Raw genomic sequence first — 13032 nt, 5'->3', positions numbered from 1 at the left:
AGGAATGCCTTTGCTATTACCTCCCTCATCCAGCCAGAGTCCTGAACCAAACCCACAGCGCAAGGAGCAGGGGAGCACCAGGGGATGAGCTCTGCTGGGGGCAGCTAGTCTTTCCAGAGAGCTTGAGGTATGGAAGGGGCAGCTGGTTCACCACCCATTCACAAGGACTGCAGTGCAAACAGCCTCGCCAGTCCGTGACTAGCCCTCGCTGCCTGGGGCTGTGTCTGTAAGAGAGATGCTGTCCTGGCTTCAGTGTAGCTAATAGACCAATGCTAACCCCAGGCCAGGGCTCAGGGAGGCCTCTCGTAGTTACCACCATGATCCACAGGGGCTGCATGTGCCTAGCAGCCTACACCAGACTCCCATTTCTGGCCAGCTTTCTCCCATCCCAAGGACCCTCCAATTGCTTCCCCCTCCAAAACCCTTACCATAATGTGAGTGCTTCCATGATCTGCCTTCTGCTCTCAGTTTCTTTCCCCTAGACACAAGTCAGCACTGCAAATAACAGCCCATTTAGGTAGTGGTTTTTGGGACGGGTGGAAACCCCTAGAATAAGGGCACTGGCCACATCCCACCAACACCTCATCAAACATCTGACTCAGGGTTCCCCTTGCCCTTGCTGCCGGGCTAGCATGGCTGCCCCCTGCTGAAATAGCTGCTGCTCATCTTTCCCTTGAAGTAGTGAGTGAAGTGACCCCCAGTACGTTTAGTTTGCAAAGTACCCTGGGATCTGTCAGGGTGAAGTTATAGATTGCTAGGCCTTGCTTTTGTATTTCCCTTGGTACTATCAGCCAGTCCCTGCTCCCTCACCACTTTCACTCCTTCCAAAGGGTGTTTGGAGGAGCGGGGGCCGGGATGTGGGGGTCTGAGTTTTCTTTCTACTCTTCTGTACTCCTGCCTTACAGCAAAGCTTCCACAAGAGACCTCCAACATGGCCAGATCTGTGCAGGCACTGGGCGACCTACAGTTCAGGTCCTCCAGCTGGCAAAGGCCACTCAGTTCAGTGCCACCCCCATCCCTGAGCTCATTCCTGAAGCTCCTCTGCAGAGCAGCTGGCATTGCCAGGCTAAGCATGGCTATGGAGAAGGCAGCAAAATGACTGTTCCTCAAACAATCCTAGGTAGTCAGACAGGAAAGTTGAGACACAGCAAGATGCAGGGACTTGCCAAGGTCCTCAGTGGGTTAGAACCTCAGTGCCAGATGCCCCACTGCCAGTCCCTACCCACACTTTCTTCCCCACCAATCAGTCCTTCCATATCACCACCTCCACACCTTTTTTCATCCCCTGCTCCTCTGTTAAAAGTCTGCTGCTGCACAAGGATTCATCGCTCCCCGAGGCTGCCTCGGTGGAGAGCAGGTGGTTCTGATCCACACGCTCCATCTGAAAGGCATGTTGGTCCATGTGAACACTTGAGGCCAGAATCCAGAGGTGCTGTTCCCCTGTTCCACCACTTTGCAATGGACAGTCCCCCAGTCTGGATGACTTGTCTACTACTGTGTGCCTCAGCACTACTTGTCACAGGATGTGCAGGTGTGGTAGGTACCTCTCAGGGTCTCTTCAGGCTTTCCTGGTCCCTGTGGTCTCACTGAGAACTCTCTTCTCCCTCCTTGAGTCACCAAGCTTGTCTCACTCTGACGGGGGAAGGATGCTGTCAGTGAGGAGGCCAAAACATCCCATCAAGGTAGGCCATGACCCTATCACTTCCCCTGTCAGACTTCCTCTTCCCAAACCAGACACCCTCTCCTTGCTTTCTGCTGCCATGAGATAATACCCCAATGGAGCCTCAGTTGGAGGCAGGAGGTGACTGACTGGAACCTACCCCTGGAGTAGAGTTCACAGGGTGGTGCCTGGGGTGACCCCAAAAACAGCACATGCTAAAATGAGGTATTTCAGCGATCTTAACTAAGCAACATTTTCCTATTCCTCACATGACTAAGGACAGAGCCCCCTCCAGGCCTCAGGACTCTGGAGTGCCTTTGAGACACTGGGCAGGTCATGCAGATCCTGGAGAAATCTCATGTTAAAGACAACAGCGTGGCCTTCTTGTTGGACCAAGTCCCCAGGGGCAGGGCTTGTGCCTTAGCTCTGCCTCCTCGCTCCACATGTGCCATTTATTTTACAGTACCTTAGAAGTTAGGAAGAGGAAAGAACAAGCTGCTGGACAGGGTACCTCTGGGCTCCTTGCTACTGTACCCAGGAGGCAGTGGGGCAGGGGAAGGCTGAGATTGTGTCTCCCACGGATTATGTACAACCTACAAATAAATACTGTCTTGAAAGGGAGGTGGGGAGTGTGTGTGTGTGTGTGTGTGTGTGTATAATATATATATATATATTTATATATATATTTATAGATATTTCAATATTAAAAGGGGGGAAAAATATAGCACTGTTATAACAAAGTCCTTGGTGGTGATTTCATGTGTGCTGGTCCATGTCTGGCTGGTGATTCCGGCGGTTCCGTGGCTTCTTCTGGTCCTGCTGCTCCTTGGTTTTGAGGCCTGCCAGCACCTCCTTATGGCTGGCAGCTGCATGCCGCCAGTAGCCCTGGCAGTACTGGTTGATGAGTCCCATTTCAGGCTGGGTGAGGAGCTGTACCAGGTCCTGGTAGTGAGGTCCGGGTGCACCGGGGACACCAGCCCTCATGGCTGCCGCGGAGATGTCACCATCAGCCCGCAGACTGGGTGTCTCTGAATGGAAGAGCACGGCATGGACGGTTTCACTGTTCAGCACATGCAGCTGCACCTTGGCCACTGTGTGCTTGAAGTTGTTTTCTGTGGCCGTGCAGGAGTAGAGGCCACTGTCGGATAGCTGCAGGGAGCGCAGCAGCAAGCCCTGCTCCGTCCTCAGCACCCGGCCCTCTATGCGCAGCTGGAAAGGAGATGCAAGGGATGAGGGCATTAGGAAGAGAAACATGGCCAGGTGCAGCAGAGAACACACAGGTTTGGGTCATCAAAGAGAGGGTGGAATAAAGACAAATCAGTGCTGGCAGGTGCCAGTCTAGACTTCCCTCAGCTTCCCACAGACCACTTGGGCTTGATCCCCAGCTGCAGGCAATGAGCTTCAGCATCATACATGTGGCCTCCACTTTGCTCCTACCTCTTTCCTCCGATCACTGTTGTCCTTCTGGAGGAGCCATTTGATAGTAGCCTGTGGGGAGCGGGGCTGGCACTCTAGGAAGGCTGTGCTGCCCTCCACCCCATAGTGGATGGCCTCCACTGTGTTTTTGTTTGCTAGGAGTTGGAGTAGAGGAGATACGGGTCAGATGTTGGAACTTGCACAATGCACACAATCCAGCTCTTGCGCAGAAAGTTTAGTAACCCAACATCTCCCTCCAGCTTCCTGACCTGGCAACAGCATCTTCTGCCCTTTGGCTACACACTTTCTGACAAACCAATCCACAGTTGCTTCCATCTCATCCCATGCTTTGATCCAGCCAGCCAGGCAACCAATACATCTATCCCTTCAAGCAGCATATCCATCCATCCACCCATCACTCTAATCCATCCATCTGTTTGCCCATTCAGCTAGCGTGCTCCTCTATATCTATACATTCTTTTATCAGTATTCCTTTATTAGTATATTCACCTCACCACCATGTCCTTACAATTTAACCATCCATCTCTCAATCCAGTGGATCGATTTACACATCTAATACAGCCATCAGCTTGTTCAACCATCAGTTGTCTCATTTGCCTGTCCCTCTATCTTCCCTCCGCGTCTTTCTCCACCCATGGCTGGCTCAAGCCCAGGGCTCTGGCCAGAAAGCTCTACTCACCATTGGAGTTGTAGCCCCGGCACTGGCGGATGGGGTTACCATGCCGGACATCCTGGCGCCTGCTTCGCCTACAGGGAGAGAGGGGTGCACATCAGAAATTATCCACAGCTTCAGGGTTCTAGCCTATCGCTATGGGGAACCTGGGGGGCCTGAGAATAGCTGCATGAATGTACAGCTTAGTCCCCACAGCCAGAATAGGCCAGCCCATCCTGCTCCACAGTGCAGGGCTTGAGGGCTGAGTCTCCTCATTCCTGTTTCTGGTTGGAGGCATCAAGCACCCCCTGCAGCCTTGCTAGCAGGTTGCCCATGGAGATTGTTTCCCAGTCCCATTGCCCTGCTGGCGAACTTCAGCCAGGAGACATGATGACCCCTCCCCACAGCACTGATGGTGCTGGCTCTGCCCTTGGCTGGGGCTGCTCACTATAACAAACCCTCTCTCCCCTGCCCATGGCTTGATCATACCTCTTGGAGGAGGCAGAGTAGCGGGAGCACGCCTTGCCATCCCAGGCACAGTAGGGATCTCTGGCTAGGCAGCAGTCAGCGCAGGCCTCCCCATACATATTGCAGCGATGCAGGGCCAGGTGGGTCACGCCCACAGCTGAGGCAACATACAGCTGTTGCTGTGAATGGCAGAAAGCACTGTGAGATCCTGTTGAGCCACAGAGCCTGGGATTATCCTGAAAGGCCTTCCCTTGTCTGAGGAGCCATGGGAGAGTGGCTACCCAGAGGTCCAGCACTACGGGAGATGCTGGGAATGCAGAGGGGCTGGCAGCCACCCATGGCCTGTTGCCTCTTTACTTGGAGAGGGAAGCGGTAGAAGGGGGTGGGACAGAGGAGGCACATGGGGGCTTCCAGGCAAGCATGTGCAGGGTGGGCTTGGTGGCATTGCTGGCTCCTTTCATTTCTAGAGCAGTTTTGACCAGAAAAGTGACTGTTGAGACACACCTGTCCAGCAGAGCCCCCTCTTACCCACAGCCCTTCTGAACCCAACCAATGAGTGAACAGCAAGCAGGATGGTACTTCTCCTCTGGTCGCCCTGTTCAGGGCTGCCCCAGCTCCATGGCAGAATTATTTCACTGGCGGTGGATGAAGCTGGGCCCTTGGGTCCCCAGAAAGATGCACTGTAAGGGCTACATGAAATTCCTGCCTGAGATTCAGCCCCAAAATCCATAAGCAATGACACCAGGTGAACATGGAAGGCCACAGGAAAATGCTGTAATCACAGCATCTCCATCTCTCCTCACTGAGGGGGTTACCAGTGAGAATGACATTGCTGGGATGCAACAGGAAGCCTCAGCCCTGGATGGATGTGGGAGCATTGTTAGGTGTGGCTCTCTGCAGGGGCTCTCCATGTGAAGAGGCCCAGTCCCTGCCTAAATCCCCGTGCAGCATATTTCAGACTCACCCTCTTGGAGGAGATGGTCATTGTCTTGATTGGGGCAGGAACCTAGAACAAAAGCATGGGAGCACAGTGGTCAGTCCTGGCAATTACCTCAGACCCTTCAGAGCTGTTCATGCAGTCTGGGACCATGGAGAAGACATTATCTGGGTGACCTGTGGCCAACTGCAGCTACAGAAGGTGGAAGAAGCCCAATGCTAGCTTTAAGGAGGGCAGGAAGGTTCAGAGAGCTTCCATCAGCCATGAGGAAGTCCCTGTGGCAGGACAGGGGAGGTGGTGCAGGAACCTAGGCCTTACCTTGAACACTTCCACCTCCTCCAGCATCAGCTCCTCTGTCTCCATGTCATCCTTGGGGAGAACTATCACCTTCTGGACTGTGCCATGGTCTGCAAGGCAACAAGGCACACAGAGCACTCAGCACTGCTAGGATGGACTTTTGATGCCCTATCTCAACCCAGGAGGGAGGGGAGCGGGCAGAGCAGTGTGTAGCTCAACAGAGCCTGACCTGCCATCTCAGCTTTGCATATGAATCAAGGGCTGAGAGGCCATTCAGGAGCTGGGGAGAGGCAGAAGGACAGCACAGGGCTATTAGAGCAGACAGGATAACCATTCCCTTGAACAGGGTAGCTGTCTCCGATGGTGTACTTCAGAGACATCCTCCAAACCCTGGTGACAGTGCCATCACCAGGACTTCAACTCCTGCATTTCATAGGTGACCAAGATATCTGGGTGGGAAGCTCCTGGGCTAAGCCTCAGCTGGGCTCTCCCTGAGGAGGTAAGGGCCTGCTGAGCAGATGCTACTCACCATGTGGCCAGCTCCTGCTCTGACTGAGGCTTCAGCCCAAGCAACATTCTCAGTGAACACGGGACACTGCTGAACGAGCCCCATTCTTAGTGCAGCATGAAAGCCCCATTCAAAATAGTGCCCATGCCTTTCCCTGGTAGTTGCTTTCCCCAGGACTGCCTAGCACTTCACAGCCATTCACCCCTTAGTGAGTGGGTGAGGGACAGCACTTCTCTGCTTACCATGGGTAGCCTGTGGGATGGCAGGTGGCAGCTAATTAAGATGGCATCTGTGCTGCTCAGGAGGGAAAAGAAGACTGGCTTTCTAAGACACTGGCCTGTGACTCAGCAGACCTGGGCTTAGATCCTGGATCTATTGTAAGCTTCTAGGGTGCCCTGGACTAGTCACTAGATTTCAACTAATAGAAGAGGAATAATAACTTTTGTTTTGTCTAAACTCCTTGAGATACCCACAGTTACACAGAAAGGGTTCCTGAAATGTGACTTCTTCCAGGGCAGAATGTCCTAGGGTCCAGCAAAACATGAGCATGAAGGAGGCAAAGTGAAATCACTCTTGCTGCCAGATAGCCCCTTCTGAGAGCTGCCACGGGCTCTGCAAGGGCCATGGCAGTCCCAGCCCCAACCAGATATTCCATTCATAAGACTTACATACACATTGCCAGGCTCCTTGTACAGGCACAGTCACCAACAAGGACGCCCAACCTAGCCATGACCCTGCAGCCCAAGCAGCTTGACCCTGCTTAGCTAGCACAATGGGTTGGAGAAACTTACAGCCACAAGAGGCTGGACAGAAGTTGGAAAGCTGCTGTTGCAACAGAAGGATGGGTGCCACTGCCAGGCAGACTCAGGGCCATCACTGCACTCTGGGGACGTGTCCTACTGTTTTGGTGTGGCCAGAAATGGGGTTGGGCAGAGCTCAAAACAAGAGTGTCATTAGTTTGATGGCTTCTTGGGCTAGGCTGTAATCAGTATCCTTGGTCTGCTCCTAGAGCCAGGGCAAGACTGTTCCCTCCAGCTCTTGCCTTCCAGCCTGTGGGGTGGGCTCCCATCCATCTCACAGTGCTCTGGCACCTATAGCTGGGGAAGAACTCTGGTGGAGGCAGAGCAGCTCAGGTCCTGGCATGGAGGGCAGCAATGGGAAAGCATCATCCCCACCTTCTCTCCACTTTGTATTTTCCACAGAGGGCAGGAGCAGGAGATTCATTTCAGCCATGGCAGAGGAAGTGAGATATTCCCTGCTTGGATATGACAGGTGGTGGAAGGACTTGTGAGGCTTCAGGGGCAGCTGGAGAAGCTGGGGCAGACCAGTGAGCAAACAGTTGAGTGAGAGACAGCATTTATGAGCTAACAGATCTTTTGGGTCCTCAGCATTCCTAGATGCCTGCTTGGAGGTGCTGGCAGGGCTCCCACTTCCTGGCTGCTGGCAGCCCACAGCTCAAGGCCCGCTACAAGAAAACTAGAGGAGCACGTGCTGCTAATTGGTCAACAAGGACCACCAAGGAACCAACCCCTCTGTCTCCCTTTGGTCAGATTCCCACTGGATCCCGCTGCAAAGAATAGCCCTTTCCCACATGGCAGCAGAAGGCAGCGACCACTCAGCTGGGGTGACCTCGGCCAGCAGGAGGCTGCACAGAGGAGGCTGGCACTGGGCAACACTGGCCCCCAGGAGAAAAGGACTGGACCTGGAAGAGGTTCTAGGGCAGCCCCTGGAAATCTCTGCCCTGCTGATCCTGCCCTGCCAACCAGCCTGTTTCCAGCTCTTGCCCTGCCCAGCTGGGTCTGAAACAAGAGTACACAGTAGGAGGTCTTTGGCCAGCCAGAGCCCAGCGAGCCAAGGGTGTTTTAATCTCCCTCCATGCCCTCCCTCTTGGCCAGTATGGGTGGTGCTCGTGTGTGTACTCTCTGCGGTGCATGGCTGCGGGTACCTGTGCCCAGGAAAAGCACCTCATAGCGCCCATCCGCCGCGTCCACCTGGTCCACAGCAATAGTGGTGAACTTGTAGTTGACATTGCTTCTCACCACTAGGGGCCGGCGATGCACGGGGTAAACAGCGTTGTACATCATGGGGTGTGTGCGCATGAAATTGATCACCTCGTCCGGGTAATCCTTGGTCGACTTCATGGATGGGGTGAAGGTTCCACCTGGGCACTGGAAAGCAGGGCAGCAGGTGAAACACTGGCATCACCTGTGGCTCTGCTGACCCCACCTGTCCCCTCCCAGCCTCGCTGCACTGTCCTCAGGCAGTGTTATAGTCCGGAGAGGTACAGCCCACCCCACAAGCCAGCCTGCCCCACAGCATCTGGCAGCAACACCTCAGGGTCACTCCCTCCACTGAGGCCTTTCCCTGTCCTATGACCATAGTGGGGTGGAGCCCCACAACCATGGGCTTGCGGCTGTACTTGACCTCTGAGTACCACCCCTAAGCACTCCTGTCATCAGCTCACAGGTCTGTCCTGGCTGTGTGGGTGAGAAGGTCTTACCTTCACAGCCAGGGCAGGGCCCCAGGGCTCCAACATGAGCTCTGCCAGTGCCCAGCAGCCACAGGAAACTCCAAGGCCCCCATTAGGGAGAGAATGCGCCTACGGGGCCATTCTCCACTGGGAAGAGTCCAGCTGAGGGGAGCAGGGGAGAGGTGGGCTGGCTGCACAGGGATGCCAGGGGGCCTGAGAGCAGAGTTGGAGATGGAGCAAAGCAGCAGGTAAGGAAAGACCTTTTAACCCATCCGACCTGATCTGCCTTCTGTCCCATTCTGCAGGGCTTGGATATGTTTCCAAACCCTTCCCTAACATGTGACAAGGGCAGTGGAGGGGCACAAAGGGCTGAGAGAGAGAAGAGAAATGCAAGAAAGACCAAGCATATTCCCCATGAGGGAGGAAGGGCAGAGAAGATGCATGGATGGAGATGGGGAGAGGGGGAGGCAGAGCTGGGGGGAGGGACAGACCCACTTCCCACTCCTCCCCTGACACTGGCCCCTTCTTGAACCCATGTGACAAAGCATGTGACAGTAGGGATGGGGCCTCCCCACAGGGACAGTATTTCACTTTTGCACAGGGAGATCATAGCCCAGGCACAGAGGCGGGCAGGTGCTCTGTGATCTTCCCTGATACACACGCATGTGTGGATATGCACACACACATATGCATGTGTACACAGAAATGCATGCATACTTATGCACACACACAGACATATGCACACACACACACAGAGTAGGAGTGTACACTACCCAGTCATGCTTTAGACCACATATATACACATGCACAAAGACACAGATGAACTGTGAGTGCATGCTGTCTGGGCCAGACTGTGCCCACCATGTGTGTACGCACATATACATGCACTGCATCCACCCCCACAAGACAGCCTTTGGCTGATGGCCTTCTGTTGGGGCAGATACTCCCGTTGGGAGCTCCAGCTGTACTTACGGTGCCTGGGCGGGGGTAGGGCATTTTGCCAGTATATGGCATCCACTGGTAGTTGGGCCCTTCCTTGTGGGCAAAGGGCCCATTGAAGACCATGCGGATGTCAGCCATGGAGTATACACACACAGCAGAGCCTTTGAACACAGACCTGGCAGGGCCAGAGGAGGGAATGCTGTATTAGCACCAGGAGGTCACACTGCTGGAAGAGAAGCTACCTGCCCCCTGCCCTGGCTGAGTGTCCTGCGGCTGGGGCTGCTGACTCTCTGCCCAGGTGCACTGGGACCAGACCTGTTCAACTTTCCAAGCTGCTCCTGACTGATCTGCCTTCTGTTCCATTCTGGAGAGCCTGGATATGCTTCCAAATCCTTTCCTAACACATGACAAGCCTAGGGCAGAGTGGTCAGTTCCCAGCCTGGCACTGGACTTGCAGGAAACAACTGGCTGTAGAAGCATTAGCAATGTCATTGCTGGGTGTAGCCAGGGAATGGTGCCACATGGCTGTTTCACCATGTCCTCTTGCCACTAAACATGAGTCATCCTAGCCACAGACCCTCAGACCTCTCCATGACATTGTCCTTGGGCATGGCTGCTTCTCCTGAAGGTCTGTGGCCTCTTGTGCTGAGAGGGCCTGCTCCCCTGGGGAAAATGTTCGACCTCAGGGTGCTCTTTCCTGTTGCTCTTGCTTGTTCTCAGAGGGTTCCAGCCCAGCCATAGTCCCTTTGGCTTCCATGTGACAAAGACCACCTTAGCAAGTGGGCTACATAGGACTGATCTTGCATCTGTCCCTGCTGCCCTCCCCCAGGGCACTCACCCTGAGGCGGCAAACACAGCATAGATGATGGGATTCTTCATGTCCTGAGTCTGCTGGATGAACACGTCCTCTTGAGGGGAGAAGAGAAGGAGAGTTAGCAACTGGAGTTGAGAGTCCGGGCTCTAAACTCCCTCCATAAGGGGAGGAGGAGCTGAATAAGTTGGAGATGGGGAGGAAGAACTAGGAGTACTTTAGGAAACGGGGTTGGGAGCGCTGGCCATGTGGGATTGTTCAAGCTAGTCTAGTCCCAGTCTAGTTCAACAAGGGGCACTGTAAGAAATGAGGTGGGGGTGTTTGCTGTGGGGGAGCTCCCGGCTACTCCAGCCCCAGCCTCTCCCAGCACAAAATGCTGTAGGGAGTGGGGCTGGAGGGCTGGATGTGGGAGGTGCCCCTTCCAGCTTCTTTCTCCAGTTCTGAGGGGGCCTGTAATACAGGAATGTTGTCTGTCAGAGGTGTGATGGGTAAGGAGGAGGAGCAGGGGGCTTGCTGTGGGGGCTCCCAGCAGGAGCCAGAGGCAATGCTGGGCACCATCTGGAACTGATCCGGGGAAAACGAAGCAAAGCAAACAGGCAGGCACTGGGGCGGAGCGGTGTCCTGCTCCCAGTCACAGCCCATCCATCACTGCCAGGGCGGGTGCTGAAAAGCCATGACAGGGCTGTGCGCTGCCTCCCAGGGAGCCTGGGAGGACCTGCCCAGCCCTGCTGAGAGATGCTTGGCAGGCTGCCACGGGCAGAGGCCTTGCAGCACTGCACACTCGTGACAGAAGCTGGGCACTGGGGAGCTGGACATAGCAACTTCCCCAGTGCCCTGCCTGTTGCTATGTCCTGCTCAGAGATGCCACTCTGCAGTGAACATCAGGGAGCCCAGATGCCCCCTGCTCCCTGCCAGGGGTCATGGTTAGTTTGTCCCTAAAGGAGGCCGCACCACCCTGTCCTGTGCTGCAGTGCCTGGACCCACCTCCTGCCATGCACTTACGGAGCTCGTCGAAGTGTGTCTCAATCCCATCTGGTCCTGGCACAGAGCAGATGAGCCGGGCCTTCAGGAATGTGCTCCACTTGTTCACCAGGCAGCAGTGACCCCCGTCATCATTCTAAACCAAGGGCAAAACACTGTCCTCAGGCACTGAGGGAAACCACAGGGTGTCCTAGTATCATGCAGCTGGTTTAGTGCCCTAGCAGGGGCACTGTGGAAGTGGGGCAGGAGTATGGGCTGGTAGGGGGAATACCCAACCCCAACCTCCTCTAGAAAGGGGCAATGCAGGGAACAGGTACATACCAAGCAGATGCGCCCAATGCGGGAATAGACAGCAGGGCTCTGTGGAGCATCGGCTGATTTCTCCCGGAAGAAGAAATAGAGCTTGTCGTCATTTTTCTCAGCGCTGTCTGGGATGAGCTGTGCATGAACGAATGCTGGATCTGCAATGAGACATGCCTCTGTGGTCAAGTCAAGGCACATTTGCATCAGTGGGCATAGCCTCCTTGCTGAACCATGTCAACTCCGATGCCTCATGGAACAGAGGCATAGAAGCAGTCACAAATGGGGCAGAGTTAAGGTTACACAGGCATGACTTGACTGGAATGCCTAACAAGAAAGCTGAGTTCTCTCTCAATACCTACCTGACATAACATCTTGGGAGAAAATCCACTTGAGAATGCCACAGATGTCACTTAAAATAGGCAAGACTGCACAGTAATGAATTTAGGTCTCTGTAGGAGGGAGCTGCTCTCCAAGAGGCCCTGGGGGATGCTTAACTTTTTCACTTGATGGCTGTGCAGGCTCTGGATCGCCATTATGCTGTTCTGTGTGCAGAGTAAACCCGGCTGTGTCCTTCGTAAATTTAAGGCTGATCTGACTTCACTGAGACCACCTGGAGTTGTACGGCTCACTCCAGCAGAACAAGGATCGAGCTCTTTCATTGCTCCCAGCATTACAAATCTATTGTGTGTGTTTCAGTGAGGCCAAAACTCCATCACTTCAGTATTAAATCTTCTTGGTGTGTGTCAGTGTGGGCTCCATCCATGCCAATTTTCAACAGGCTATCCTGGCTGGTGCAGTCGTACAAGGTCTATTTTTCTTTTACAATGGGAAGAGTTCATTGTTCCTTGCACACTCTTTACACTTAAAAATGGCTTATTTTTGGTCAAACTTTTAAGAAAAAAATTGCATTCTAGTGCAGAAACAAGCCTGTGATTTCAGTCCAGAATTTTCAGCAATTTATCAGTTCCTGAAAGTAGAGGATTAAAATGGAAACTATTCCGCAGCCCTAGCTAGAGTGATCCATGCTTCTGCTAGAAAATCCATCCGCAATTAATCAGCGTGCCACTAAGCCCGGGGTGACAGCTCGCTCTCCTCAGGTTCCCTAAATGACAGCTCCCATACCGGAAATATAATCTTATGGCTCTGACCTCTGTTTATTCAGCTGCCAGGCTCCCTTGCCACAGCTGGAGATGCTACTGCAAAAGGGCCACACACTCCTCCCGTTGGATGCCTCCCTCTGGTGCAGCAGAGGAAGGGAGGGAAGCTGGAGATAACTGTTCTGGTTTGGCTGCTGCAGATGAAACGTTTGACACTCTATTCCAAAACAGATCTGTTCTTCCACCCATCCATCCTCATACATACCCATCTATCTATCTGTCCCTGTACAGACCAATCCATCCAGACCCAAATATCCATTCCTATTCAGACTCGTCCATCCATCTGTTCCCATTCATCCATCAACCCAGCCTCATACAGACCCATTTATCTGTGCATCTATCAGTGCATACATCCTCCATACAGACACAGCCATCCATCCAGCTGTCTGTTTGCCCATCTTTTCCCACA

The 13032-nt window shown here is 53.8% G+C and overlaps 1 protein-coding gene across 5 annotated transcripts in view; it reads right to left on the bottom strand.

The window, feature by feature from the left end:
* Positions 1–6: 6 nt before the first annotated feature.
* SEMA3F (semaphorin 3F) overlaps positions 7–13032 on the bottom strand; it is a 115983-nt gene continuing 102957 nt past the window's right edge. For all 5 annotated transcript variants that reach the window (XM_006023740.3, XM_025204371.1, XM_006023741.3 and 2 more), the window contains 11 exons: positions 11485–11624; positions 11185–11299; positions 10210–10279; positions 9402–9546; positions 7905–8127; positions 5473–5561; positions 5182–5223; positions 4239–4396; positions 3777–3844; positions 3098–3231; positions 7–2869 (listed from right to left, as the gene is read on the bottom strand). In XM_006023740.3, coding sequence (XP_006023802.1) covers positions 2417–2869; positions 3098–3231; positions 3777–3844; positions 4239–4396; positions 5182–5223; positions 5473–5561; positions 7905–8127; positions 9402–9546; positions 10210–10279; positions 11185–11299; positions 11485–11624 — 1637 coding nt within the window. In that variant the 3' untranslated portion in view covers positions 7–2416. The remainder of the gene's footprint in view (positions 2870–3097; positions 3232–3776; positions 3845–4238; positions 4397–5181; positions 5224–5472; positions 5562–7904; positions 8128–9401; positions 9547–10209; positions 10280–11184; positions 11300–11484; positions 11625–13032) is intronic.

This window comes from Alligator sinensis, unplaced genomic scaffold, assembly GCF_000455745.1.
Source record: "Alligator sinensis unplaced genomic scaffold, ASM45574v1 scaffold858_1, whole genome shotgun sequence".
In the NCBI taxonomy this organism is placed as follows: Eukaryota; Metazoa; Chordata; order Crocodylia; family Alligatoridae; genus Alligator; species Alligator sinensis.
This window is presented reverse-complemented; position numbering and strand designations above follow the sequence as displayed.